Source organism: Glycine max, chromosome 17 (assembly GCF_000004515.6).
Source record: "Glycine max cultivar Williams 82 chromosome 17, Glycine_max_v4.0, whole genome shotgun sequence".
Lineage (NCBI taxonomy): Eukaryota > Viridiplantae > Streptophyta > Magnoliopsida > Fabales > Fabaceae > Glycine > Glycine max.
This window is the reverse complement of record NC_038253.2, coordinates 5,504,546-5,532,529: the sequence shown is the minus strand read 5'-3', so window position 1 is coordinate 5,532,529 and position 27,984 is coordinate 5,504,546. Positions and strand designations below refer to the sequence as shown.

The following is a 27,984-nucleotide window of genomic DNA, read 5'->3' as shown; positions in this document are numbered from 1 at the left end:
TGAGCCCTTTATTTTCAAAATCCAACCACATCCTCTTTTAGCCGTCTCCATCTTAAAAGTAACAAAATATATTACATTAATTTAAAGCATAACCTCTTCAAAAAAAAATTAAAGCATAGAAAAATATGTTCAAGACCCAATCACTGAGGCAAAGTGTGCTAAGCCCAGTCTGCTACACATGTAGGGTTAGCTACATTAGAGCCTAACCAGAACAAAATACTAAACGGCTGGTTCTGGAATTTGATCAATTATAATGGCATTCAGAAAAAAAAATTGTTTTAGAACTAGTAAAAATGTAAATAGCTTTTTTCGTATGCTCAATTTAACCCTGCTCCATGACAATAACCGTAAATATTTTTTTTGAGTAAAAAACCGAATGCATGTGAGAAAGTGATATGAGCGAATATTATGAAACGACACTGCAGAAAGAGATCTTCTAATTAAGAACACCTGCGAAGTGTAACGTTGGACCAAGCTCAGGGGGGGACGCAATTTTCAATTACTTGTCATGAATTAAGAAAACTAACTAGTAATCGTTACATTATCTACACCTACATTTTCAGCAGTTTTGCTTCCGTGAGTAACTATAATACAACGATTTTTAATTTTTAATTAGTTGATAATTATATTAAAAGTGTACAGAAATAAAACTCCTGATGCATACCATGTTAAAGCGCTATATACTTATATCACATTTTTCAGAATAATTACCTTGTTTTTATTTGAGCACGAACATGCAGCAGTACGTACTTAATTAAGGTAGAACAACCTGCACCAATTAATCCATCATTATCCTTGTGCTTGATGTTTGGTCTATGGAATTTATTTTTTTATGCATATGTGTAGCATGTTTATAAGCATTGGTCAAATTACTTATTTTATGAAGTACTTGTTCACGCTCGGGATTCTATTATAAATTAACTGGCAGCCTACAAAACTTGAAGAAGAGAATCGTACAGTGATTTATCTAAATAGCATGTTTATAATAAGGATTAAATAATTTTTTCATATCTAACAAATAAATTGTTTTTAGATTATTATTTAACATTTTTTTTCAATCAAATAGTTGTAAAAAATTGTTTTAATTTATTATCTGTCCTTATTATCTTTTCATTAGGTGATGATGTGACAGACATAATGTTACGTCATTATGTCTTATCATTGATAATTCATTGTTACGTTATCATCTTTCATGACATAATAATGAAGTGTCACTGATTAAGCATGATGATGTGACACTCTTTCTATCACGTCATTATTTAACGGAAGAAGATCAATATAGATAGTAAATTGAAATAATTTTTTTTAAATAATTATTTGATAAAAAATAAATTTTTAGGTAGTAATATGAAAATGACCTATTTTTTCATATATGAAAAATATATTCAAACCATATATAATTGGTGTACATCAAGTTATTTTAATTAATTTTTAGTTTTTTGACAAGTTTACAAATTTATTTGATCGAATAAAAGTGTCTGACAAACGATTTTAAATTTTTCTTATTGACTTATAAGATTTATTTTTAAACATAATTTAAATTTATAGTTATCATTTTTATTTTTATTTTCAATAAAAAAAATTAAAATTTATCATTTATTATTTCATCTAAAATTAAATTATTTATTTTGATAAAAAAAAATTCTTATGATCTGTTAACTAAAATATTATTTTATATATTAGCTTAATTAAGTTGTTCATACCTATACCTAAAAAAATAAACTATTTTCATATTATTACTTAAAATTTTATTTTTTATCAAATAATTACTTGAAAAGTTTTGTGTTTCTGTAGTTGAGGTATGAGGTATTCTATATTTAAAGAAGAAGTGAATCGACCGTGATTTATCTATGAAATTGGACTGCAGCCTACAAAAGCTCAGGCCCAGGAGCGGGTCAAACACTATTTACGGCAAAATAGAAAAAGTAAAAGATTTTGACAACACTTGCACATGAAGGAGCAGCACTGTGGGTAAATCAATGGAACACAGTAAATATAATCATCAATAAACTTCATCTTTCATCCCTCTTTTACATATTTTTTCTTATCTCTTTTTTCATCATTTTATTTATTTACGTAAGAGGCCACAACTCCATGAGAAAATCTAAAGTGAAAAAGACTAAAAAAGACCTCGTCAAGCCCTACTTTGTGTGGTTTAGGCGTGATAGTAGATGTATCACATTTATTTATGTTGTATGTTCTCTAACAATCTTTTAACTATTTTCATATGTGTGTTAGAGGGGGGTACATATTACAATCTTCCCACGTGCACATGCATAATGGTATTTATCATGCTGCTCACTAATTAAAAAAGACTTTGGAATTTCATTAAGTAGGCCTAGATCTCTTGAGTTTGCAGGCTTAAGTTCATGACGTCACGACATCATGATAGTCAACTTTCTCTCTAGTCTCAAGTTCATGCTTACACCTTTGTTTGTGTCAAGTTAACCTTCCTAACTAGATAGTTCATACTTCATAATCCTTAAGCATCAATCAAACTTGAAAGATGTGGACATTTGTTAAAGGGTCCATCATGGTTGGACAATTCACAATCCCAATAAACAAGCTTGAAAACGAGTCATTCTTCATAGCTAGATGACTCGCAACACCTAAAATGTCAAGTGTAAAAGGTGTGGATCGATGCTTGTTAATACGGACCAACCTAGTTGAATGATTCATAGTCCCTGCTTGAAATGCTAATAATCCATAAAGGATGAGTTTTGCAACTCAACGATGATGAAATACTCTAAACGGACAAGATCAAACTTTAGTCACTATCAAGTGTTTTCATCTTTCTAGGGAAGCTTACCCCCAATTCAAATTTGAGTACAACTATTATGTGTGAGCATATTATAATCACATCATGAAACTCACGAGTGATTTGATTGAAGAAAATAATTTATTATTTAATTTTTTTTAATAAATAACATGGATCTCATATATATTTTTTCTCTACTTTAATTTTAATGTTTTTTTTCTTTTATACACAACCAAACACACACTTAGTCTTAAGTTAGCTTCAAATCGTGTATTCATCTATATCTACCAAAGTAAACTCGTAGAGCATTAGAGGAAACGTATATAGATTCTCAAGAGCTTAAACAAATTCTAACAGTCTTTTTAATTGTTGAGTTGATCATGACATCCCTAACAATTTAGAATTAGAGTCTGATAAAATGTGAAAATAGTCCTCAATTATTAAAAAATCTAATGGAACATGGATCCAAAGTGCAAACAAGCATTAAATACAGCTGATCATTACAAAAAGTTCCAATACTCAAAGATTGCAAGCCCCAAACACGACACGAAACAGAGGTTGCGAGTAATTGCTAAGTAGAAGTGAGACAGGAAGAAAGCACAAGCTCCTCCTTCTCAATCTCATTGCTGCACTTGACGATGGCTATTTTGGGCGACCCTCTCCCTCTGCCTCTAGCGGAGTAAGTCCGGTAAACTAGACAGCCCTTCCCCGGCAGCAACTGTTGCTTCACCACGTTCTGGCAGCAATACCCCTCCACGTCAGCATCCGACATGGCCCAGTCCTCGGCACCCACTTCACACGTGACAGCAACAGAGAAGTCACTGGGGCAAAAGCACTTGAGCACCTTTCTCACCAGCGCCCCGAAACCATTTGACCCCGGGTCCAACCCCTGCACCTCGTAGCTTCCATAACTGAACCCATTTTCCGGGGTCACGTGCACGGTAGAAAACGCCGCACCCTCGATCCCATTCATGGAGTACCCGCACGGCTCAAACTCGAAGTCGCAGATCACGTGACTCTGAACAATCTCCGAAATCCCGGACATTTCCGTCATTTTGCCCCCTCCCCATTCCTTGTGAAACACGCGGGCCTTGTCGCGGTCCAACCCGGTCATGCAAATTTCAACGGTCAACGACAACGTGGCAGCTTCGCCGCAGGCGGAGTAGAGGTGCCAGCAGCGATTTGGGTTGCCGATGACGTAGGCCTTGGCATTAAGATGGGCAAAATAGTGATTAAGCAATGCAACTTCGTTTAAGAAAGTGTCGTGAGGGGCAGGCTGGTCATTTGGGAAAAGAAAGGAGCCGCGCGAGTACTTAACGGCGAAAACAGAGAGTGATAGTGAAGCTGCAAGGTCGAGAATGGGCTTAACGGATAGGAGGAGCCTGGTGGTGCCGCAAGTTTTCAGTATGATCTTCAAAGGGAAGACAAAGAGGCTGGACTCAGAGAGCACGTAAGAGTCCAATTCCGAATTTGAGAGCTGCGACACAATGCTGCAACGGGCGGCTTCCAGAATTGACTTTATTTGGGCCCCACTCAGGGCCCTAAGCCCTAGTTTCTTGGGCTCCCCGCTCTCGCTGAATGAAAATGAAATCTCCACGCGCTTCTCAAACCCTTCGAAGCCTGCTTCTGTTTTCTCACTCTCAACCATGCTCGCTCTCAGGGCCAAGAGGAACTACTGGCCCTTAGGTGATGCACAAGAGAGCATAAAACGAAATCAAACAATTTTGGTTGAGTGAAACACTGTAAGAAGACGGGACTATATGCGTGAGCAACACCACAGCAGAAGGAAACACGGATTGTTAGCCAAACCATGCGTGCCGTTAGTCAACTTAATTCCCAAATCCTAAACTTTGAGTGATCATATACATATACTACCTCCGCACTTAAATACTACCAGCAATGTTAAGTTGAGGACATTTAATTCTATTAGTCATATTAAATAAATGTTTTTCATAGACCGTCTTTCATTAAATTTATTTATACAAACAAATTTAAATATACACACAGCTTCAACACTTATTAATATTTTTTTTTTATCTTTCTCTTTTAACTACTATCATTTATCCCATTTTTTTAACAGGCTTTGAGACTCTATAAGCACGAAGAGAGTTGCTTACATCGGCAGCACAATCCAATTCTTAGATGTTCGATCAATAGAGTTAAGCCACATAATTCTATATCAAACATATTATTTTATTGATCTAAGTGAAACTATATTAAAATTTATTAAGCAAAATCTTGCATTCAAATTTCTGTAATTAAGATGAGATAAAAATGTTCGGTTAAAAATTTCAAAAATATTAATCACCAACATTCAGAAAAAAAAACCATGTAACTCTATCACATATATTGTAGTCTTATATATATATATATATATATATATATATATATATATATATATGTGTGTGTGTATGTGCAACCGCCCTTTCTTTCTATGGGGTCAAACAATCAGGAGAAAGCAATTCTATGGTAATCCCTCGAGAGCAAATTTTATGATACAGATTTTGTGAAAACCTTTTGATCTATTCTTCATTGACTTTGCACCTTATCCACTTGATGTCCTCTTTGACACAGACTCAGCATCCACTTGAAGGATATTAAAGGCTCTTGATGATTATAGAATTTTTTTTTTAAAAAAAAAAAAACAAGAAGAGGACAATAGAGCAGAGACATACATATATTTTTTTAACATGGATAATGGACTTGTAATCTCCCACACTTACTGAAGGACCAAAGGCAAGTGAAGAGATTGGTTGTGAGATATTCAGCCTGCCTTTAAATAATGAGAGCTTCGGCCAATGTTCATGCGTTCTTCAAATTTAATGATATAGAAAATTCCGGTGCTCCTTTCAAATGGATATATGGTTGCTTGTCATTTTTTATTGGGTTATTTATGTTTGTTTGACACTATCACAGGGATAGGGGATGTAGATTAACATTAGTAATAATAATAGTAGTAAATAAAGTAAAAGAGAGTAAAAGCAGCTATACCTTCCATGGCTCCATTGATCGTGACTAGGGAATGTTCTGTTATCTTATTGTGTATATGGTCATACATTCAGGATCCACTTTTATAAAATATATATATATATATATATATATATATATATATATATATATATATATATATATATATATATATATATATATATATATATATATAATATGATACTACACTAGGTTATTTTAATTATCGAAAACGTGTAGATCAATTAATACAGCATTTCAGTTTAACATTCAATCTTAAGTTTAAGTTCTCAACATGTAATTGCAGTAAATATTCAATGAAAGACTTTTATTCTTGATAATAATTTTACTTGAGTTAAGTAGGATTTTTTCTCGTAAAGGATACCATAGTTTACGTAAAAAAAACAAAAATATTAACTTAATTTTTTTAAGTATCAATTTTTTCTCTTTTTAAGTGGTCTCTGAAAAAAAAAACATTTGAATAGTATTAAAAATATTAGAAAACATATTAATTAGGCTCCAAATATGACGAATCTTTTCAAATTTGGTCTCACAATTTATTGAAATACATCGACTTAAAATTAAAGTGATAAACATTAAATACGTGGAAAAATACTTAAATTGGTTTATTACTTAATTTAAGATTATTTAGAAAAAAAATATAATAATTTGGAATTAAACTGGTACTTTATTCTTATGTCTTTGTCCGCGACATTGCCCAGGGAAAAAGAAAAAGAAAAAAAACCTCCATTAATTGTATAGAATCATATCCGTTCCAATTACTTTTATTTACATATTGAAATCAAATCAGGTTAATCAGATACGTCAAAAGGCAGATTGATTGTTCATGCGCAAAACTACCATTGGCTTTAGCTTTCACTTTGTTGCAAGCCATATATGTGTCCCTGACTCACTAGGTCACAATTGTCAATTAATAATTCAATTATTGATACCAACTTAAAGCAGTTGCCTACCTTGTGCAATTTCTAAAACAAAAAATGGTTAATGTACACCCCAGTGTTCCTATACAGGCATAGAGACAAAAGTATTTAGTAATATGATGCGATAAAAATTGAAAGATTTAGAAAAAAAATTGAAAATATCAATTAAGTGATTAAGTGTATACATTATAGGGTGTTATTATATTATTCTTTTTAAAATTTATGAAGAAAAATTGGGGCGTGAGTATATTTGATTCCCCTCCCCCATCCCATTTTTTAAAAACATTTTATACTTAAAAAATATACCTTGTGAAGCTTTTCTTTTTCGCCATGAGGCCAACAGTTGGAACATATTGGTACCATGTCCTTGTACCTCATTTCACGACTCTTCGAAAAGTCGTTGTAGTGCTCAACGAATAAAAGAAAATTCAAGAGAACAATGTGTTTAATTACTTGTTCTTCTTAACAAAATGTTTTTAGATCCTCCTATAATTAATTTTATAATAATTTCTACTACTAATAAGTAATTGATAATGCTTCAGTGCCCAACTGCTTCCTTAGGAGAATATGTTCTTTTATCTTTCAAGAGGTCTTTATCAGCAGCAGCAGGCCAAAGCAATATATTAAAAACATTTTTATGAATATTCTAGGTTTGGTATTGGTTTTATATAACGGTAGTCAATATTCGTCTGGCAAAGGGCAAAGAATAAATTTGCTAATTGTTAGATATGCTGGTTAAACAATACTACTTTTTTAATGACATTTTTATAAGTCAAAGTAAATGATCTAGGAATATAAACCGATGACAACTAATGAGAAATCTCAACATGAGTGGTAGTGGTAGTAGCAGTGGATTTTATATATGAGAAGAAAAAACAAAAATAGGTATTGACAAAAGAAAAGATATATAGAATGACTAGGACGCGCGTGAGATTGAAGTTTCAGCCTTCTGATATTATTATTAGAGAATATTAAAAGTTAAGCTCATGCATGGACGGCTGCCCAGGCATAAATAACAACAAGTTGAAACAACTAAGATTTTGTGGACCATAATTATTGGAGAAGCTAGCGTGACACTTTGTCATTGGATCTTAGTTTTACTATTATATTTGGCTCCTCAAAGGTTTTAATTATTAGACCCTCCCTCCAATCTCCAAAAGAGCATACAAGGGTGAAATGAGAAGCAAAAGGTTTTGACTATTGTGGGTAAGGGAGCAAATAAATTAAAGTGGTGTTGTCCACATTTTCATGCCCGTGCTTTGTGGACTTGAAATGGTCAGTATCTACAAAAGGAGGAGGGTGAAGACCTTAATTTATTGTGGATTTGTCCTTTCTAGCCAGCTGCAACCCATCAAAGCACTGGCACCTGAATTCTATATCTAGTACGTAGTACCAAATTAAGCTAAGCCTTTCAAGACTAGATATAAATAAATAAAGTAAAACCAAAGCATTATTTCAGAACAATATGAAATTAATGTGAACAGCACCATACAAGAGCATGCCTACATGCACCCTGGTTACATTCATTTGTCCCCAGTCCCCACTTCTCCATCTTTGGGATTTAATTTGGCGTTTTTAAAGCCTTTTTTGTCTTTGTTGTCTGAGACTGCAATCCAGGGAAGCTTTTATTGGTAGGGGGGCCTTATGGAAGGTACATAGAAACGATTGTGACTTCCTTGTGGATCTTTGCCTTTTCCCTGTGAAGATAGGAATGAATTGTTCCACCTTTTTTTTTTCCAAAATTTAAATCATTCTAATGGACAAATTATTTTCCAGCAACCTGCATTACTCAGTTGTTTTATTCATTTATGAATAGAACCTACGGTTAAGCTACTGTGATGTACTCATGCATCCTTCATTAGCTTACTGATGGTAGAGGCTGCCTGATTTCACACAAATAATCATTAATGTTTGTTTATTTAACTGTCTAGAATAAAATTTACTCTTGGATCCTTGAATAAAATTTTGGAAATTTTGAAAATTGCAGAGAGGGGATATAAGCTGAGAAAGATCATGAAGTAGGTTTGGAAAGCTAAGTACTGACCAGCTGAACATTTAAACCCAAATTATCATGTCGCTTCAGGAAAAAGGAATTTGGTGTTAGTTTTGGGAGCTCCCAGGTGCTAGAAAGAATAAGGATCGCCGTCTGCCTAAGTATGCTTTTAACTGAATGTGAGGCTTTTTGATTTATAACTAGTGATTTCTTGTGTTTAAAATTCTGCAATGGTAAGAAATTAGTTCGTGGAGTAAATTTATAATGAGCTAATTGATTATGTTCTGAATTTTGTATCTAGACAAATGGTATCAAATATTGAAGTTCATTCTAATGCTGTTATAAAACAATTAGTTCTGTTGGCTGTCCAAGAATAAAACTTACAAGCTCGTTGTTCTTTTACTCTAATCTTGCAATTAGATTATTGAGCATGATATGTTTTGTACTGAGCTTTCTTCTTCTGTTTTACTTTTCAGGCACAACAACTAATATGGATGGCAATCTTTGACATATAAGCCATTCTAAATATCGCGCCACTAATTGCTAGTCGAAGAAGAAGTTTGGTGCTAGTTTTGAGAGCTACTAGGTTCTGAAAAGAATAAAATAGAGCACTATATATCTACCCATGTATGTTCATAATGCGTTGGAATGATTTATGAAACAATTGTTGGAAGAAACACTATCTGTTTATCTTCTAAGAAAGATTACAGTACTAAGAAGAAAGAAACAAAAGTCACAATATTTATCGACAAATTTTCTTATAATACAAAAAACAATTGTTTGATATATTGTTGGAGTGTAAGTATGTGGTGAAATCTCACGTTTAATAAAAATGAGAAAGTTGAACATTATATAAGTAAAAAAAAAAAAACTTATAAACCTTAACCTTAAAGTGATTTTAGGACAAAGTTTAGTGTTAGGTTCACTAATGTGATTTTCACGGTGGTCCACTAGTGTAACCCATTAGCATAAATTTTCCCGCGGTTTACCCCCTTAAATTGAACAACAAATATCTATACAGGTTAAGCTTTCTTACTATGAAGAGTCTTATTGATTATATATTGAACCTGAGTTTAGTGTTGCTCCTCAAGCCCAACACACAACCATATGAGTGATATGACTGTCCTTATAAGTTTTTTGCATATTGCTTGTTTAGTGCTTCCATATTAATTAGTGTCTTGAAAAAAAGATATCTTCTTTTAGACAGTTTTGTTGTTGCATTATACATTGGCAGCGAAATCTCATGGTGTGTCACTATAAAAGCATATGTAAGGTGTAAGTGTAAAATATTCCGTATGTCCTTCAATATGCAGGCATAAGCATGTCAGTTTTTATATCCACGTGATGCATGCTGTCTCTTGTAACAATTAAGAGTTCAGTCTAATATGCATGGACTATTTCTACTGGTCACACTTGTTGAAGAGAACCATAACATAGGTGATATGACCATTAACATTCCAAATATAAGGCTTAATTCAATGGTTTTGTGAGCATTGTGTAAAATTGTGCAGTTTGAAAAGTTGAAATGAGAATCCAAATCTGGCCTACATGATTTAATGCTGTCTAATATTCCAAACCAATAAATGTCATAGAAAACACAGGAGTTGTATCAACTATGAACATTTTGGTAACTAGAATAATAGGAGAGCCTAGACATTTTCATACAGAACCATGAAGTAAGTCTCTAGACTCTAGGTGATAGCTAAGCTGATGGTGAATATTTTTAACATCCAAATCTAAAATATAAGCAAGAAGTGGGGATGCCATAGCACTCTGTCAAAAGTGGGTAAGGCATGTTTGATCTATAACACATGCATTTTCTTTTCGCAGTGATAAGTGGCAATACCAATTTCAATTTGTCCTTAAGTCACCACATACTAGTTAGTGGATCTACACACGACCTTTTCAATTGGGCTCAAATTTAAGTGGGGATTTCAAATATTAAGAAAGTCTCAAATTTAAATATTGGTTTGATCCATCCAGGTCAAAGCCAAGGCTCTGTATTTGGACGCATTTGAGTACGAGCTTTTTCATATAAAACATTTGTCAAATCCAGTATTACCCTTTCATTCTATTTGGACTCTTTTACAAATTCTACGTGAGTTAACCTCAAAACACTTAAACGATGAATAGTAATGGAGAAAATGTGCGGTAGAAATGATGAGACAAACTTAAACAAAAAAAAATATTTTGAGGAATTAAAAGCAAAAATAAATAAATAAGGCTCCTGTAGAAACCTTCAATTGCCGGTCACTTGAGTAACTCACGTATGCGGTATGCACCATTTGAACTCTAATTCATCAGGTCATCATTGTGAAATCAACGCTTATTTCTTAGAATTGTTTTAGGTTTCTAGTATTGCAATGCTTAGAAAAATGTTTTTATTATAATTTTCATCATCCGATTATATTTAACTCGACGTTATTTTCTTTGATTCTGCTCCCTCGCACTTCCAAAAACAACATGGGAACCCTTCATGGGTGTTGCACGGTGTGTGAGACAACTTTTCTCAAGGGATGTATCGTGAGTGTGTGTTTTAGATCGTTAGCTGTAAAGTTAAAATATTTAACGATAAAGATTGTGAGAGGGCAACGGGTGGATTCTAAACTGAAGTAACTAATTTTGGGGTACACCCGTAAAGCAATAAAAATAACCGTAGGATATATTGAAAAATATTGAATGGCTGAGATCAAAGAAAAGAAACCTGATTAACAGGTAAGCTTTTAATTTTTTTTTTTATCTATTTTTAGATAAAAAATATTTTTTTTTTTTTAATTCATATCACTATCAGGTTCATCACTGTAAAAAGCTTCATCTCAAGCAATCAATCACTCCACCCCACCACCACTCCCCGACAACCTTCCGCCACTGCAAACCCAACATCGGCAACATCATCCCACACAACCAATCTATCAAGTCCCACTCTCTCAAAATCAGTCACAACATAATCTTTAAAAGCATGAACAATAAAAAGGGGAAAAAAATGAAAAAACAGAACCAAAACAATTTAAAAAATAACAATAATCGAAGGCATACTCAGAAAAAACACACACAAGCAAAAGAAAAACAAATCTTGAACATAAAAAACCCAGAAAAATGCGATGAACAGGGAGAGGAAAAATGAAAGAAGTAGAAGAGTGGCAGTGGCGCAGGGAGGTTGTTGGCCTGGTAGTGGTGGTGGTGGTGGGGGTGGGAGTTGTCGCCAGCGAGGAGGCGGAGAAGGAGCAGCCGCCGTCGCCGCCGGAGAGGAAGTCGTTGTCGCAGTCGTCGGTGAAGAAGTTGTGGTCTGGTGGAGGAGGACGTAGTTGGCGGAGGGAGAGTCGCACGGTGCTCCGCAGATCTCAGATCTAAAATAAAAAAACTCAGATTTCAGATCTAAAAACACTCAGCTCTCAGATTTTACAGAGGACTTTCTTGTGATGGTCTTGCTCTGCGACGGAGGTGGCCTTGTCGTAGGCAACGAGAGTGCAATGAGGCCGACGGGCTTGACCGAGGAAGAGTGGTCGGAGAGGACGAAGACACAACAGAAGCGAAAGCATCGCCATCGAAATGTTTTTTTTATTTTCTTAATTTATCTTTTCATTTTATTTTTTTAAAATAAAAACTTTTTTTTTCATCCGGTAAGCAACCTGTTATTACAGGTAATTTTCCTCCCTCACCGGTGAGGAAGTTACTCCCGTATACGTATACCTTGGATCTTATTTCTTCTCCGAAGATGCAAAAATGAACCCACAAGTCCGCACATGGTTAGTCCTCCTCCATGGCAAGCTGAGTCCAGAACCCTTGCTTGACCCCGCTCATACCTTGATCTGTGTGTATTTGCCGTGTATCACCTTCCTCGTTTCGCCATTCTAGTTTATTCTTTCACGTTCGAAAAATTTTGTGATTTAAGATTTTTAATCCAAATTGAAATCATAAATCAAATAGAAATCATTTTTCGAAAGTTTCTGGTTTCAAAATATTTCTGTTCGGTATGAAAATTGGTACTAGACGGGTCTGCACTTAGATTGTAATCAGATATGGAGATCCGATTTGAGGTTGAAGATGATGAAAACATAAGTTATTTTAATACTTTATAAAAATGTTTGACGAATAACATAGTATATATTATAAAATGGTGTAGTGGTGTAATCCCTTTTTAACATTGTCCTGGGTGAGGTTCGATCCAAGCTGATGCAATTTTTTATTTTTTTTTATCAAAACGAGAATAAAAAAGTTAAAACAAAATTCAGGTGATAAAGAATCATACTCAGGCATCATTTTTATAATATTTTATTTACAGCTCATTTTTTTATTTCTCTTCTGTCTTCATGGCTTCATTTATTTATTTCCTATCTCTTTTTATTATGTTCCTATCTCTTTTCCATTATAGAAAATAAAATGAAAAAAAAACATAATTTTTTTAATAAAAACATTGAATTAGACAGAAACGATTCATTTAATCCTAATTCCTGAGTAAAAATTAAAGAAATCCAACTCAATTAATTGATCAAGAAGTGTAAGTGTTATAAATTTTCTAATATCATATTCTATTCCGGTTATAAAAAAAATCCTTGACTGAAGTGCTGCTCATAAGCTCTCCAACTTCACATCAGAGAGACCCCAACAGAATGTGGATCTTAACTTATGTTTTGAGTTTGGGCTTCTATTGGGTCAAAATTTCAAGGGCTGTCTATCCTAAGATTCAGACTAATTAAAGTAGCAGGACATGTTATGACAGTATGACCCCAAAAGTAGAAAAGAAGGTATCTCATCTCACATTATTGAAGAGCAAAAACAAATAAAGTTGATAAGATTGAATGGATAAAAAGGAAGCTATAATGAATTTATCATTGAAAAAGTGGTAAAAGAATTGAATAATTTGTAATTCGCCAGCCAAGATAAATTATTGTTTAAAATTGCAGGCTAATATGAGATTTATATGCACCCAATTATAGAACGGTAACACATTAAAATTTGATCCTGTTAAATCAATCTAGTGAAACTTCATGTACCATCAGTGTAATCTGTAGTGGTTTAAAGGGGAATTGAAAATGGAGAGCTTATAAACTGGAACTAGCAATTTTTAATATATATTTACCATCCAAATTCTAAGCTTATAGGATCTTCCGTATACATTCCAAATTAACCCCTTCACCAATAAGTCAGCCCAGTGAATTTATAAATCTCATCACTTATTCTTTTGCAGGTCCACCCAACGGTTAGTTTGTATTAAACTATTTAAGCAAGATTTTTTTTTCTCTGGTTCAAATTATTGTTGTTTTTGTTTTTTTCTTTTGGTTGACTTGATTTAATTTTCTCTAATATGCTATGATGATTTAATCTATTCATGCATGATGAACCTTTAGAATTGACTGTCGGTTATTGGGATTAGACCCTGCACCACTCGGCCAATTTGATGGTACAAATTAAAGAAACACAAGTGGGTGAAGCAGCTTGTGGGAAGTGAGGTTCTTTATGCTCTAATAATTGGGATCGTGGATAAGTAAGTAACATTTCTATCACACACACGTGTGTGTATAGAGATTAGAGAACCTATCTCGGTACTGGTAGGCGTATAAATGTGTGTTGCTGTATTGGAATCATAGAGGAAGATAAATCACGTCCTAAACAAATGAATTTGGTGATGAATCACGTCCTGTAATTAATTGATTTATCTGTTAGGCCTAAAATAGTTACGAGATAATTCATGTGAATTGCCTCTAGTTTTGAGCTATTGATCGCATAATTTGATGGCCAGCCTTTTCTCCCTCCTACTCAGGAGTAACTACGGTCGGATTGGTTTAGATTTAGAGGATATTTGTATATATAAATTAATAATAGTATTAATCTGTTTGAGTTAAATTAGTTTTTTTTTTAAAAAATCATAATCCAAACAACCAATTAACTCGATCATATTTGAATTAGTTGGAATTAGGATAATTGGATTGGTTTGGGTTTTACATAGTAAAATGAATTATAAAATTAAAAACAAGGAAAAATAAAAAAAAATATCATAATAAAACTAAAGAAAGCTAATCAATAGTATTAAATAATAAAATTAAACATAATAAAAAATCTAAAATAGTATGAATCCAGGTTGGTTTGGTTCGTATTGATTGAATTCTCCCGTTAATTTAGACTTGTGTTCACTCTAACTTATTATATTTATCATTTTTCTACATAGTGAAATTAATTTAATATATATTATTGTATTGCATATTAAACTTATATATATATATATGACAATTAATAATTTATTGAACCTTTTGATTTTCACATACTTATATTGTTAACCGGTTGGTAAGTATATCAAATATCCAAAGTACTAAAAACTCGAAAATCTGAGTGTCAATTTTCACATGAAATTCTTTGTTCTCTATTTGTGTTGTATAATTTACAATTTATAAGAGAATATGTAAAAATGAGGTAAAAGATAAGTAGCAAGAATAGTAAATATAGGGAATTCAATAAAATGAAAATGTTAGGACCTAACATGTTTTGTTTGTCTGAGATATATTATTTTTTATTTTTCTTTATCAATCAGGTGAATTTATCCTACCCATATCTATTAGATTACTTGCCCTGATGTCTTACGCTGACAAACCTATTTTACCTATCTATCTTCCAAATATCATTACAAAGATTCAATAGACAAAAATGCATGAAGTTTTAATTCTAGATGCTTGCTTTAATGCATGAGCACAATGCAATCACTTTATGTCTAGCAATGATTTTATTAAGATATTCCTTCCTTTTAGTTTTATTAGAAATTATCCTCTATCTAACGACTAATTCCTAAAACAGATGATGCAAGACCTTCCTTGTATTTCTATTAAGGATTATCCTTCGTCAAGCACCTAACTTCCAAAATAATGCAAGGATGAATGATGCAATAAATTAAAAGTAAGAAAAGATAATAAGATAGAAAACACTTGTTGCATTGATAAATATGAAGTATATAATACATCTTTTAGTTTTTTATGCCTAACTAAGGGTTTAACCTCTCATAGCCATAAGGGGTCTTACACTGAAAAAGGGGTATAAGAACTGGTGGAGGAGAAGGGATGGAAGAAGGGAATAGAAAATGATGAGAGAGAAGAAAAAATTACCTAAGGGAGAGTTTTCATACTTTGGGTGTGTATTAGAGTGCTCTAAGACTCGGTGTGTCTTTTTTCCTTAGTTTGACTCTCTTTCTCTTTTTATAACTGTTGGAGTAGACTTGGGCCTGCGTGCTCTTGCTTAGCTCGCTCTTCTCGCTTAGCACGAATGCATGTATTCGCGCTTAGTGCGTTTTGCTCGCTTAGCGTGGGAGCTAAAATTCACGCTCAGCGCGCCTCTCCCTCACTTAGCGCTAATGGTTGTCTTCGCGCTCAGTGTGCCTTGCGCGCTATGAGCCAAGCCTTACTCAATTTTTTGCTTATTTTCTTTAACTTTTAAGCTTTTAATCCCTTTTTTTTTTTTCATATTTGCAAATCATGAATAAAAAAAACATCATTTCTTAACAATTTAAGCATGAATATCTGCTAAATAATCCTTTTTAAGAATATTTTCATTATATTTTTTACTATCACAAACAACAAATATTTAACCGTTATCATATATTAAGTCACCTTTTCTAATTATTAATTTTGAAATATAACTTTTAAAGTAATTAAGATTTAAGACAAAGTCAACAATTCTCAATCATATGACAACTCATGTTTGGATGACAATTTGATTAAATTTTAATAATATAATTTATTAATACATTTGAAAATAATCATATTGAAAAGAATTAGTTTTCGACTAAAACTTTTTCTTTCAAAAAATAACTTTTCGAAAACAAAACTTTTAATTTTCATTCTGCAAAAGTGTACATATATATATATATATATATATATATATATATATATATATATATATATATATATATATATATTATATTGCTACTCAAGAAAGTAGAGCCCTTATCATAGGCCTTAGTAGCACATTCCTAATATTATATTCCTTTCTCATTTTTTTATGCGTTATATTCCTTTCTCATAAGTTTTACTTCACTCAATTTTAAAAAGAAATTAACATTGCATGTGGAAATTTTATAGGCCCATCCATACTCATTCTCATTCCAGCATGATGCTTATGCAACTATGCAAAAGCAAGATGAATAGAAAAAAAAAGTTTCTAGCCATACTCATAGGGTTCTTCCAAGCTTGGAAAGAAGCATGACACGGTTGGGTCACTTTTTTGCTTTTACAAATTCAAAGTACTCTGGTAAAGCTTTCGTGTTTTGAACAAATTAACAAGAGGGCAAGAAGCAAAAACAACAACCATGGCATGGCATTGTGGTTTGTGGAAGCAAGGAAGATAAGGAATCAAGTTCCAACACCAACAGGCAACAGGCATGGAATGGAAGAATAATAAACGCACTCCAACGAAGATTTTGTGTCTGCAATAGTGGAGATTCCCACGTTACCACTACCACTTCCACACTACATCGCCACAATGCACCATCAAATATCAACACACTACCGCATACATAGCTACCGGCTATCAAATTCAAAATAGTTTTAATAAATTATTTGTGTAAAGAATTTGGAGAACATTTTGTCCTATTCGGGTTGGCTCGTGCCAACGTATTTTCAATTTGAACACTAGTCTAATAGTTAGAGAATTATAGGTCAAATTCTTTGATTAATTAGTGATTCATGATTTGAGTTATTGGTATCCAGGTATGTTAAATATTTAGAAATAAGCCTAACATTTATAGTACATAAATGTATTCAAACAAATAAGATTATCTCCCGTCTAAACTAATTTTGGTACTTGAATTTAAATCCTAATTATAGAGAGGATTCTCATCTGCAAAGAAATACAAGGTATTATTTTAGGATGTTTGATTTAGAGAATAAAAATAAGAAAAAAAAAGAAAATTTTAAAATTAAAGTAAAATATAAAAAGTATGAGTCTTACGGAATAAAATATTTTTTTAATATATTATTTTCTCCTTTGTACCCATGCAACATTTATTTCGATATCTATCTATTAACCTAGTAAAAACTAAAAAGTATTCCTTCTCTTCCAACACATGCTTTGGGCTAATTATAGGTATAATTGCAAACACATTCCAGAGTTGGTAAATGTACGTTTAACTCAAAAGACCCAGGATATTATTTCCCTATTGAATACGCAGCATCAGCTAGCAGACTTTCTGACATAAGTTAAGACACTTTTCTTATTAGCCAACTAAATGGATGTGTTATGGCAGAAAATGGCGTAGTGCCCCCTCATATTTGCTAATTTCCTCTTCGATCTGCACTGGTTGGCGATGTAACAAAATCAAATTCTTGAAATGGTTATTATCAAAGTATATGAAAGAGTGCTATCAGTATTGGTTGCAGACTTGTCTAAAATGGAAAATTGAAATGAAAAGCAAAGTTATCATGGTTTGTATCAAAATGCAATAACATTTGGGTGGTACAGGCTTTTCAAAAGAATTGGTCATCATGTTCAGGACCCATAATTGAAATTGCGTTTTTGGGACTAGTAATTACATCTCTAACTTATTTTGACTTTACGTAATTTTTGCCCAGTTATATAGATAGATATCTTTTAATTTTAATAACAATTAGTAAGATTTATTATTATATGGATATTCAAATTTAAATAAAGTTTTAAATTGAACATTATTAGTATTAAGAAAGAAGAACACATAAAAAATATTTTATTACTGATAATTGTTTCATTCAACGGAAAGCCTCACATTGGATATTGATCAATACTAAAAGGCAAACTATAAACACCCATGGACCTCTTTTCAAGAATAAAATTGTGAAGGTCTATGAGAATCACAACAAATAATACTATTATCTCACATGCAATAAGCCTAACAATGCAACAAATTTAAGTGGAACATTGATGGTAGAGGGAGGGATTATTTTAGTGACTTGAATAAAAAAATCCATTTTTTATATTAATAAGGAAATATATTATAATCAAGTATCTTTTTAGAAAATATTTTAATTTTATTTTTAAATACTCTAATTTAGTTATTTTATGATCATATCATACTTTTTCAAAAAAAAAAAGAATACTTGTTTGGATATTTATTTTTACGATATCAGCTTAATTATAGAGTTTTTGCATTATCGTAATTTGCAAAAAACTCAAAATTTTGCATGTTTATTATTAATTTTTACCTTACTGAATTTTATTATATTATTTTAATTATTACTACTATTTTAGTTAATACATAAAATCAGGTAATTGTTACAAGAACTATAAATATATGTCATTAAATTATCATTTAAATATTAAGATTAAAAAAATAGCTTATTTAAATGGTTATATGACAACAATTGATGAACTGGTTGTGAGGGCAAGATGCATGCCCCTCTTATGTGCCTGTTTGGATTGTGGATTTCAACCTTCCTTGTCTCCAACTTTCGTTTTTAGAAAACATTTTCTTTTTTTGCTTGTGATGAAAATGTGTTGGATTTTGTATTATCACGTTAAATACACTCTTAATTTTCATGTTATTACTTTAGTTACTTAACTTAATTATTTTCTCCTAAATAATTTAATTATTTATATTTCTAAAAATAGGTTAATAAGTTAAATAATTTTTTTAGTTTTGAAATAAAATGAATGAGAATTTGTACTTTTAAATTCCCTTTTAAAATTTTATTATTTTAAGAAAAAATGATAATGTCTCTTATTTCCAAAGAACAATTTAAACATTCACCCTAAATAAATGTGTATACCAAATAAGCAAATTTAATCAGATTAAATTATTTTATAACCTGGTATAGTTACTAGTATTTTATAAACTAATCAGAGCAGTAATAAACGGACACATAAAAATAAAAAAAGAGCAGCCTCGTAAAGGGAAGTAAAGCAAAGGAAGAATGATGAGTGTGTGAAGCCGGAACATAATAAAATAACAGGGGACCCACTAACACTACTCACTCTCGTTGGACGGAACAATTGGCTGCGCAGTGAAGGTAGTCTGTGTCAAATCAACAACGCAGCTTTGCTTTATCAGTAAACCTTTTCTTTGGGTTGCCCCTGCACCTCTCACTCAAGTCTCAACTCCCAAATCTCAATCACAAATGCTTCAAACCACTAATGATTGTTTAATATTCTTCTTCAATGCCATGAAAAAATCATCAATTTAGTACATGTAATTCATCTTTTTCAATGCTAATAAAAGAGATGAAGAATTTATTTCATTAATTTATAGCATTTGTTATTTTTAACTAAATAATTTATTTATTAATTAAGAGTTTTTTTTTAAAAAAAAATCAGTATAAGAGACAATTACTAAATTATTTTTATAAAAAGAATGAGAGAGTAATACTTTAAAATTAAATTAAGGGTTTATTCATTTATATTTTATAAATAAAGGAGTGAAAAAATATGAATAACATATTTATAAAATATATGAAAATTTAGTTTTTTAATCAATATCTAAGGAAATTTTTTAAAATGTGTTTCTCAAATCTTAATTTTTTTATTGATTGAAAAAATTATTAACTGTTTAGTAAATTATTTTTTTAGACACTAGTTAAAAGTAATATTTTTAAAACGTTACGTTCTAATTTTGTATGTCTATATTCAATTTTTATCTTTAAATATTTATTAAATTTTCTTTATAATCTTTTCATTTAAGATAAAAAATTATTATTTTTACTTTTTTTACATATGATATAATTTTATTTTTTACCTTTATATTATATATAATATTGATAGTGATACATTATAAGTTTATGTACTTTTTTGGATATTTTATAAATAAAATATTACAAGTGCTTAGAATTAGTTTAATAATAAAATTATAAATGCTACAAATTATAAAATACATTTTTATTAAGAAAATAAAATTAAAATTTGTATAAAAACATTACATAAATATTTTTATTTACATAATTTTATATTTTTTAGCTGTTTCAATAAATAATTTTATTAATAGTTTTTTCGATTTTTATTTTGGATTGATTTAAATTTGAATATTCTTACTTTTCAGTTAATTTTATCAAATAATAATAGTTTTAGTATTTGCTTTAATTAATTATGAAAATTTAATAAAATATATTTTAAATATTTTTTATATAAAATATTAGAAGAAAATTTTACAATAATAAATTTAAATTTGTAAACTTTAAGTCTTATGTAAGGATCGTGAACCTTCGATGAGAGAATCCGTGAAAGTGTGAAATTAGTTATGTTGGTTGATTTTTTTTTTTTTTTGGGTGCAAGTTATGTTGGTTGAATTACAATTCAATAACTAATTTCTCATAAAAAAAAATTCAAACTTGAGTATGCTAAAAAAATTGTTAAATTTCTTTAAAATATATGCGTGTGTATAAAAATAGTAAATAGGAGAAAAATAAAAAAGGCGTAGAAGGAAGCAATATACATAGTAGCCATGGACGTTTTGATTCTGGCGGGCTCCCTCACGTTCTTCTGAGTAAAAAAAGAAAAAGAGGAAAGAGTTATAGCAAAAGTAGAAGAGGAGAGAGAGAAAGAGAGGGTTGGTGTTGTGTTATGTTATGTTTTAGCAGTTTAGAAGTCTTGTTAGTCTTGTAGCAGCAACCAACCTCTCTGAGCCTCACCTTGCCTCTGTCCCTGTTCCATGATCATGCCTCTCTCCTGTCTCCTCCTCCTCCTCCTCTTCTTCCTCTCACGCCACACTCTCTCTTCCGCTTCTCAGCCTCGCAATCCCGAAGGTCAACCAAACACCCTTATTTTTCACATTAAATTCTCTAAGTCTAAGGTTCCCTTAATTGACATTTTGTTAACAATGAATTGTTCGTGCAGTGGAGGCTTTGATCAACATTAAAGGAGGTCTGAATGACCCTCACGGCGTCCTCAACAACTGGGATGAATACTCCGTCGACGCTTGCAGCTGGACCATGATCACTTGCTCTTCTGATTACCTTGTCATAGGCCTGTTAGTATTATCATCTCTTTCTCTTTCTCTTTCTCTTTTTCTGCATTTCCTTTCTCACTTTTTCTTTTTCTCTCTGCAGTGGAGCGCCTAGCCAATCTCTCTCCGGAACTTTATCTCCGGCTATCGAAAATCTAACAAATCTTCGACAAGTGTGAGCGACCACCTTCCTCTCTTTAACTTCACCTTTTTCCTCTTACTTTTTTCTTCTTCGTATTTTAGTATATGTTTCTGTTTGTCTGTAACGGTCATCCCCTGCTAGATACTTTCAGCATGATTCTCGTAGCAAACGAATTTCTTCAATTTTTTGTTATTGTGTTTTATGTTCTGTGGAGTGTTCTAACGGCGGATGAATGCAGATTACTGCAGAACAACAATATCTCAGGCAATATACCACCGGAACTTGGAAACCTTCCCAAGCTTCAGACATTAGACCTTTCCAATAACCGTTTCTCGGGGCTCATTCCTGCATCTCTTAGTCAATTGAATAGTCTCCAGTACTTGTGAGTAATTATTGTTTCCTTGATTTTAGTTAGTCCTTTTTTTGCGAAACAAAGTGCGGGAAATTATTTTAACCAACAATTCCCAATGCCCACTATCTGTTGTTGTTTACTTGTTGACTTACTTTATTTTCATGTTGAGGTGTAAAGTTTATTTTATTTTATATGTTTTGGGATATTGTTGCTTCTTATTTTGCTACAAATCTTGCGGTGTAAATTATGTAATGTAATCTACTGTTTCTTTGTCCACAACGGGAGCAGGAGGCTCAACAACAATAATTTGTCCGGATCCTTTCCCGTGTCACTGGCCAAAACCCCACAGCTTGCTTTCTTGTGAGTCTAGTTATATCAATATTTCAGTATTTCCCCATTCTCACACGTCAGTGTCTTGAAAATCGAAACAACCTGCCACTTGTTCATGTCTTACTATTTGTCAATTTCTTCTGCTGAAACTCTGATATGCTAAATCTATGCACTCAGGGACTTGTCTTATAACAATCTCAGTGGACCATTGCCCAAGTTCCCAGCCAGGTCATTCAAGTATGGTGTCTCTTACTTATTTTCTCTTCTGTTTGTTTTGTGGACACGGTAGTGTTAGTATTATTTTAATAAAGTTTCAACTGTACTTTTTTTTGTCCTGATTCACTGTTACTTCTGTTTGTGTAGTATTGTGGGGAACCCATTAGTTTGTGGAAGCAGCACTACTGAAGGTTGCTCTGGCTCAGCAACCCTCATGCCCATCTCTTTCTCGCAAGTGTCATCAGAAGGTTTGCCCTTTTACCTCCACCTTCTTGGTTTCTCATCTTTTCTCTTGTACAACATTTTTAACATGTGTTACATTTTTGTTCATAGGAAAACACAAGTCCAAAAGACTAGCAATAGCTTTTGGGGTCAGTCTTGGTTGTGCTTCTCTCATCCTTCTGCTTTTTGGGCTATTGTGGTATAGAAAGAAACGACAGCACGGAGTCATCCTTTATATCAGTGGTGGGTAGCACTCTAACTGAGGTTCTTGGATTACATGTGGTACTGGATTGGTGTTATTAGGAAATTAGTATTTATGATTGTGGCATTGTTGCAGATTATAAGGAAGAGGGAGTTCTTAGCTTGGGAAATCTAAAAAAATTCACTTTCAGAGAGCTCCTACATGCCACGGATAATTTCAGCTCCAAGAATATACTTGGTGCTGGAGGCTTTGGCAATGTCTATAGGGGGAAGCTTGGAGATGGCACAATGGTGGCGGTGAAAAGGCTGAAAGATGTAAATGGTAGTGCTGGTGAATCACAGTTCCAAACTGAGTTGGAGATGATCAGCTTGGCAGTTCATCGCAATTTACTTCGCTTAATTGGATATTGTGCTACTTCTAGTGAGAAACTTTTGGTTTATCCTTATATGTCTAATGGTAGTGTGGCCTCCAGGCTTAGAGGTTGGTAATGCTCTCCATGCCAGTGGTCTTTCTAGTGATCATAGAATATGATATATTTTATTAAGTGAAACATTATCTACCTTGACTTCTTGTACTTGGACCCTGTTTTATTCTTGTGATCTGCAATGTCATGTTTTGGTTGTAGTATTTTCATGGTTGAATTGAAGGGCCTCGATGTTGGTTCTAAATTGTACTTTAGTATGGTTTGGGATGTGGGGCATTGTGTAGGATATTTTATATTTTCTTTCTCTTTTTCTTTTGTTCTAGTAAAGTAATTTAGGATGTCAAGCCTATTTTTTAATGTTAAAACATCTAATCATACTTGCAATTTCTCATTGGTGTTCATAATCTTCATGTACTCTATTAAATAAAATTTGCCAAATTGTTATAATTTTGAATGATAGGCTAGAAATGGTCTGAATCATCTGTTAATTAGGGGTACACCTACAACCAGTAGTTGGTAATTTCATATCCTAATCATTACTTATTGAATTTAAACTCTGATTGGATTACTTCTTTCAGGTTTTCGAAAATGTTTATACTAGGCATTGAATACCTACTTTTGTTATTATGATAGATTCAATGTTTGTTTCTCTTTGTGGCTACTAGAGTAGCTATAAAGCCAATGGATTTTGCCTTTAAATAGCGTAAGGAATGGAAAGTGTTGAAAGTTTTTCTTAAATGAGTTCTGCCAACTGCTTGTTGTTTAACATAACCTTCAAGGTTTTCTTTATTTCAAGGCATGATTTAGCTATTGAATCTTTCTATTTTAACTTTCCTTGTGGTTTAATATCATGCGTGTGATATGATAGGAAAACCAGCTTTAGATTGGAACACAAGAAAGAGGATAGCAATTGGAGCTGCCAGAGGTCTTCTGTATTTGCACGAGCAATGTGATCCAAAGATAATACACAGAGATGTTAAGGCTGCCAATGTGCTTCTGGATGACTATTGTGAGGCTGTTGTTGGAGATTTTGGCCTTGCAAAGCTCCTTGACCATGCTGATTCTCATGTCACCACTGCTGTCCGTGGCACTGTTGGACACATTGCACCAGAGTACCTTTCCACCGGCCAATCATCTGAGAAAACAGATGTCTTTGGATTTGGCATTCTCTTGTTGGAGCTCATAACCGGAATGACAGCACTCGAGTTTGGGAAAACGGTGAATCAAAAAGGTGCTATGCTAGAATGGGTAAGTCTATTCTCGCAACCAAATAACTCTGTTTGTTGCATTCCAGATTATATGACGTAATAATCTGGTAGTTAGTCTAATATCTTAGCTTATTCAATATTTAACTCTTCATGAGGTTCCTCATGCATGACTTTTCTTTGAACATGATTTATTTTTAATATTCTGATCTGCTCTGGGCTACAGTTTCTTCCACAATGTCGATATTATTTATGCATTTGTGTATTGAAAGACAGAGGGGGGGGGGGGGGGGGAGAGGAAAATCAGTTCTCTAAAGTTTTAGGATTTGTTTTCTTTATGAGATGACAAGCAATTGTGTTAAAAACCATTATCAGTTCTCTTAATAACTTATAAGAATGGTTTAGTATGGTGCTGTGGCTGGTCCAAATATATTAGTTGTTGTTGTTGAGCAGTGGATGACTTCTGTTCTGTGCTGCAGTTACTAAATTACAGTAGGGACTTTTCTATCTACAGCTGATAATGGATGAGTTGAATTTTATATTAATTGAATATACAGTGAATATAGTTGCTATCTGTAAACCTAACCCTCTGGTCCCCCCCTCCTCCCAAAAAAATGCTACTCTGAGTGTTGGGGAGTTGGTTGATACTTGGCAGGTGGTCTACCTGCTAGTACGTATCCTTAAAATAGATATGTGAAGGTTGGTTTAAAGAAATGTTCACACTTCCGAGACTGTAGATCAATATTCGTCCCTATTTTGTGTGACAGGTTAGGAAAATACTACATGAAAAGAGGGTTGCAGTGTTGGTGGACAAAGAGCTTGGAGACAATTATGATAGAATAGAGGTGGGGGAGATGCTGCAAGTTGCTTTACTGTGTACTCAATATTTGACAGCCCACCGCCCTAAAATGTCCGAAGTGGTTCGAATGCTTGAAGGTGATGGGCTTGCTGAGAAGTGGGCATCATCACATAATTACGGTAATCAAGACATGAACTCCAGTCACAGTCACAGCAACAGCAACAATAGCAATACTTCATCCCGCCCTACCTCTGCTTCCAAACATGATGATGATGTTAATGACCGTTCCAGCATGCTTGGCATGACAATGGATGATGATGATGAACAGTCTTTGGAATCCTATGCCATGGAACTCTCTGGTCCTAGATAAACAGTTAATGGGGAAAAGAAAACAGCAAGATAGAAAAAGGAGAAAGAAAGAAAGGTGTTTTCTTTGCGATAAATCTTAATTAGCTTTGCTTATTCTAGGATAATTAATATAATCTAATCAAATGTGTATACATATATATATATATATGTTCTAAAAAGTTGTCATTTGGGTTTGTATTGTTGTAAATAAACAATTTAGTAGTACTAGTGCATTTGTACTCATGTTACTATGCATTTGGGTGGAAAATATGTATTATAATGGTAGAAAAAAGGGTAGGAGGGTGCGCAATACGCACGGTAGACTTTGTATAGGGTGGACAGGGAACTTCATCAGATTCTTTTGCTCTCGAGTGTGAAGCTGAAACAGCAGCAGAGGCAAGAGGGTGTGTTCCACAGAATGATATTTGACTGAAGATGAAGATGGGCATGCATATCTTGCAGTGTCCTCTCAGTTGTCTTGTTCAATATGTATGTTCAAACTTGAAAGTTGAAAGCATCAGTGTGTGATGGTCACAGTCTGAGAGCTTTTGAGCTGTTAAGAGGTCATTGTCGATCTGATAGCTTTGCAGGGTCACGCTTGCTCTTTTTTCTCAATTTGGTGTCTTTTCCTATGCTCTTTTTACCTTTCTGTCTTCGTTACTCGTATAGTGCTGCAATTTTTTCCCTTTTCTCCCTATGATTCTTCCTTTGACTCGCTATACCTATTCCAAAATACCTTTAAGATGAAGAAGTAATTGATTTTTGTTAAAACAAGTGGTTTAGAGTGGGGATTTATGTTTAAATTTTGAGAATGTGGATTTCTTATTTTTGTAATAGAGCAAAATAACACAAGCACACAAAACTAACGAGATACGAGGGAAACTACAATGAGATCATGATGCAAAAAAATAACAACAATCGTATAATAAGAATCTCTGCCTCTGGATTTTACTTGAAAGTACCCTCCAACCCAAACATCACCTTGATCATGAAAGTTTTCACTGTCTGCTCTTTTTCTTTTTTAAAGTGACACCCCTCTACGCTTGTTTAACTTTGGAATTGATTTAAAAGTTATTTCTAAAATTTTGATTTCAAAAGTGATTTGCAAACTAATTCTAAAAATTTAATATCATTGAATTCTCTTTTGGAAATTTAATTTCAGAGTAACTTAAAATCCTTTTTCTGAAAATTTTATTTTGCAACTTATTAAAATTCAGTGTGGTACTGGTATAGTGGTATGGATACTCTTCATTAAAGGTGAAGCCAAAACCATAAAGAGAAGAGAAAGATGAGAGCGAGAAAGTAAAGGGAGAAAATAAACAAGAAAAGAAAGAGAGGAAAGAGAAAATAGAAAACACAAAGAATCACGAGAGAAAAAAAACATAAATTGCGTCCCACCCTAACTTGCATTAATATTTTTTTTTATAAAAAATACCATATATCACTATCACAAATAAAAGATTAAAAGACGATTATTTTTTAAACTCTGAAAATAAATATCTTATTTGTAAAGATTAAAACCAAATTTGATCCTTATTAATAATTTAATCCTTATATTTTAAAAATATTTAATATTTAATTTCAAATATTAAAGATTGCTTAATTTTTAATACTTATTTGGTTTAAAGTGAGTAAATGATGTATGCTTTGTAATATAAAAGATTTTTCTATTGATATTTAATCAGAATAGGGAGTTTGCTAATTTTTATAATAATTTTTTAAAAAAATTATATAATTTTTGATTAATTAATAATATAAAATATTTTATAATAATGTATAAAGAAAAGAGAGAGAAGAAAAATAGAAAGAGAAAGAGATACAACAAGTAGAGAGAAAATAAAGATGTAAGGGAAGATTAGAAAAGAGAATGAGAGAAAAAAGAATGACGAGAAAAAAAAAAAGAATATATAAATTGAGTTTCTAACTTTCATTCAAAAAGATAAATTATACTCTCATATGTTTGAGTTTTTAACAAATTACGTAAAACATTACTATTTTTTTTTACACTATCTCTCCTTTATGTCTAAAAACATTATATTCTATTATATATTTGAAAACATTATATTGACATCCACAAATGTTATACTAACATGTAGAGAGGTGAATATAATGATTAAAAAAATATATTTATATAATTACATGAAATCTCACGAATAATTAGTATAATTTTTTAAAAAAATATAGCAATAAGAGACATAT

The 27,984-nt window shown here is 32.5% G+C and overlaps 2 protein-coding genes and 1 long non-coding RNA gene across 4 annotated transcripts; 2 read left to right on the top strand and 1 right to left on the bottom strand.

The window, feature by feature from the left end:
- Positions 1-3,177: 3,177 nt before the first annotated feature.
- LOC100790347 (S-adenosylmethionine decarboxylase proenzyme) lies at positions 3,178-5,512 on the bottom strand. The gene has a single exon (XM_003550627.5). The coding sequence runs from the start codon at positions 4,404-4,406 to the stop codon at positions 3,330-3,332; it is 1,077 nt and encodes a 358-aa protein (XP_003550675.1). The 5' UTR covers positions 4,407-5,512; the 3' UTR covers positions 3,178-3,329.
- Positions 5,513-8,055: 2,543 nt separating this feature from the next.
- Positions 8,056-9,445, top strand: LOC102667889 (uncharacterized). Of its 2 annotated transcripts, none has more exons than XR_005889276.1 (3): positions 8,056-8,317; positions 8,654-8,838; positions 9,136-9,445. It is a non-coding gene; the product is annotated as an uncharacterized lncRNA (long non-coding RNA). The 2 variants fall into 2 exon arrangements; XR_419019.3 differs by having other exon boundaries at positions 8,058-8,317; positions 8,654-8,820.
- Positions 9,446-21,032: 11,587 nt separating this feature from the next.
- On the top strand, positions 21,033-26,400 carry LOC100775565 (probable LRR receptor-like serine/threonine-protein kinase At2g23950). Its single transcript, XM_003549476.5, has 11 exons — positions 21,033-21,345; positions 21,437-21,569; positions 21,649-21,720; positions 21,926-22,069; positions 22,328-22,399; positions 22,547-22,606; positions 22,733-22,833; positions 22,919-23,050; positions 23,145-23,489; positions 24,302-24,681; positions 25,406-26,400. Exons 1-11 carry the CDS (start codon positions 21,252-21,254, stop codon positions 25,805-25,807), a joined length of 1,935 nt encoding a protein of 644 aa, XP_003549524.2. The 5' UTR covers positions 21,033-21,251; the 3' UTR covers positions 25,808-26,400.
- Positions 26,401-27,984: the final 1,584 nt, after the last annotated feature.

Excerpts from the sequence above, each read along its gene's own strand:
- LOC100775565 (XM_003549476.5), top strand. The coding sequence starts at position 21,252 with ATGATCATGCCTCTCTCCTGTCTCCTCCTCCTCCTCCTCTTCTTCCTC. Across the intron at positions 22,607-22,732 it reads TTCCCAGCCAGGTCATTCAA|TATTGTGGGGAACCCATTAG; the intron begins GTATGGTGTCTC and ends CTGTTTGTGTAG. Across the intron at positions 23,490-24,301 it reads TGTGGCCTCCAGGCTTAGAG|GAAAACCAGCTTTAGATTGG; the intron begins GTTGGTAATGCT and ends GTGATATGATAG.
- LOC100790347 (XM_003550627.5), bottom strand. The coding sequence starts at position 4,406 with ATGGTTGAGAGTGAGAAAACAGAAGCAGGCTTCGAAGGGTTTGAGAAG.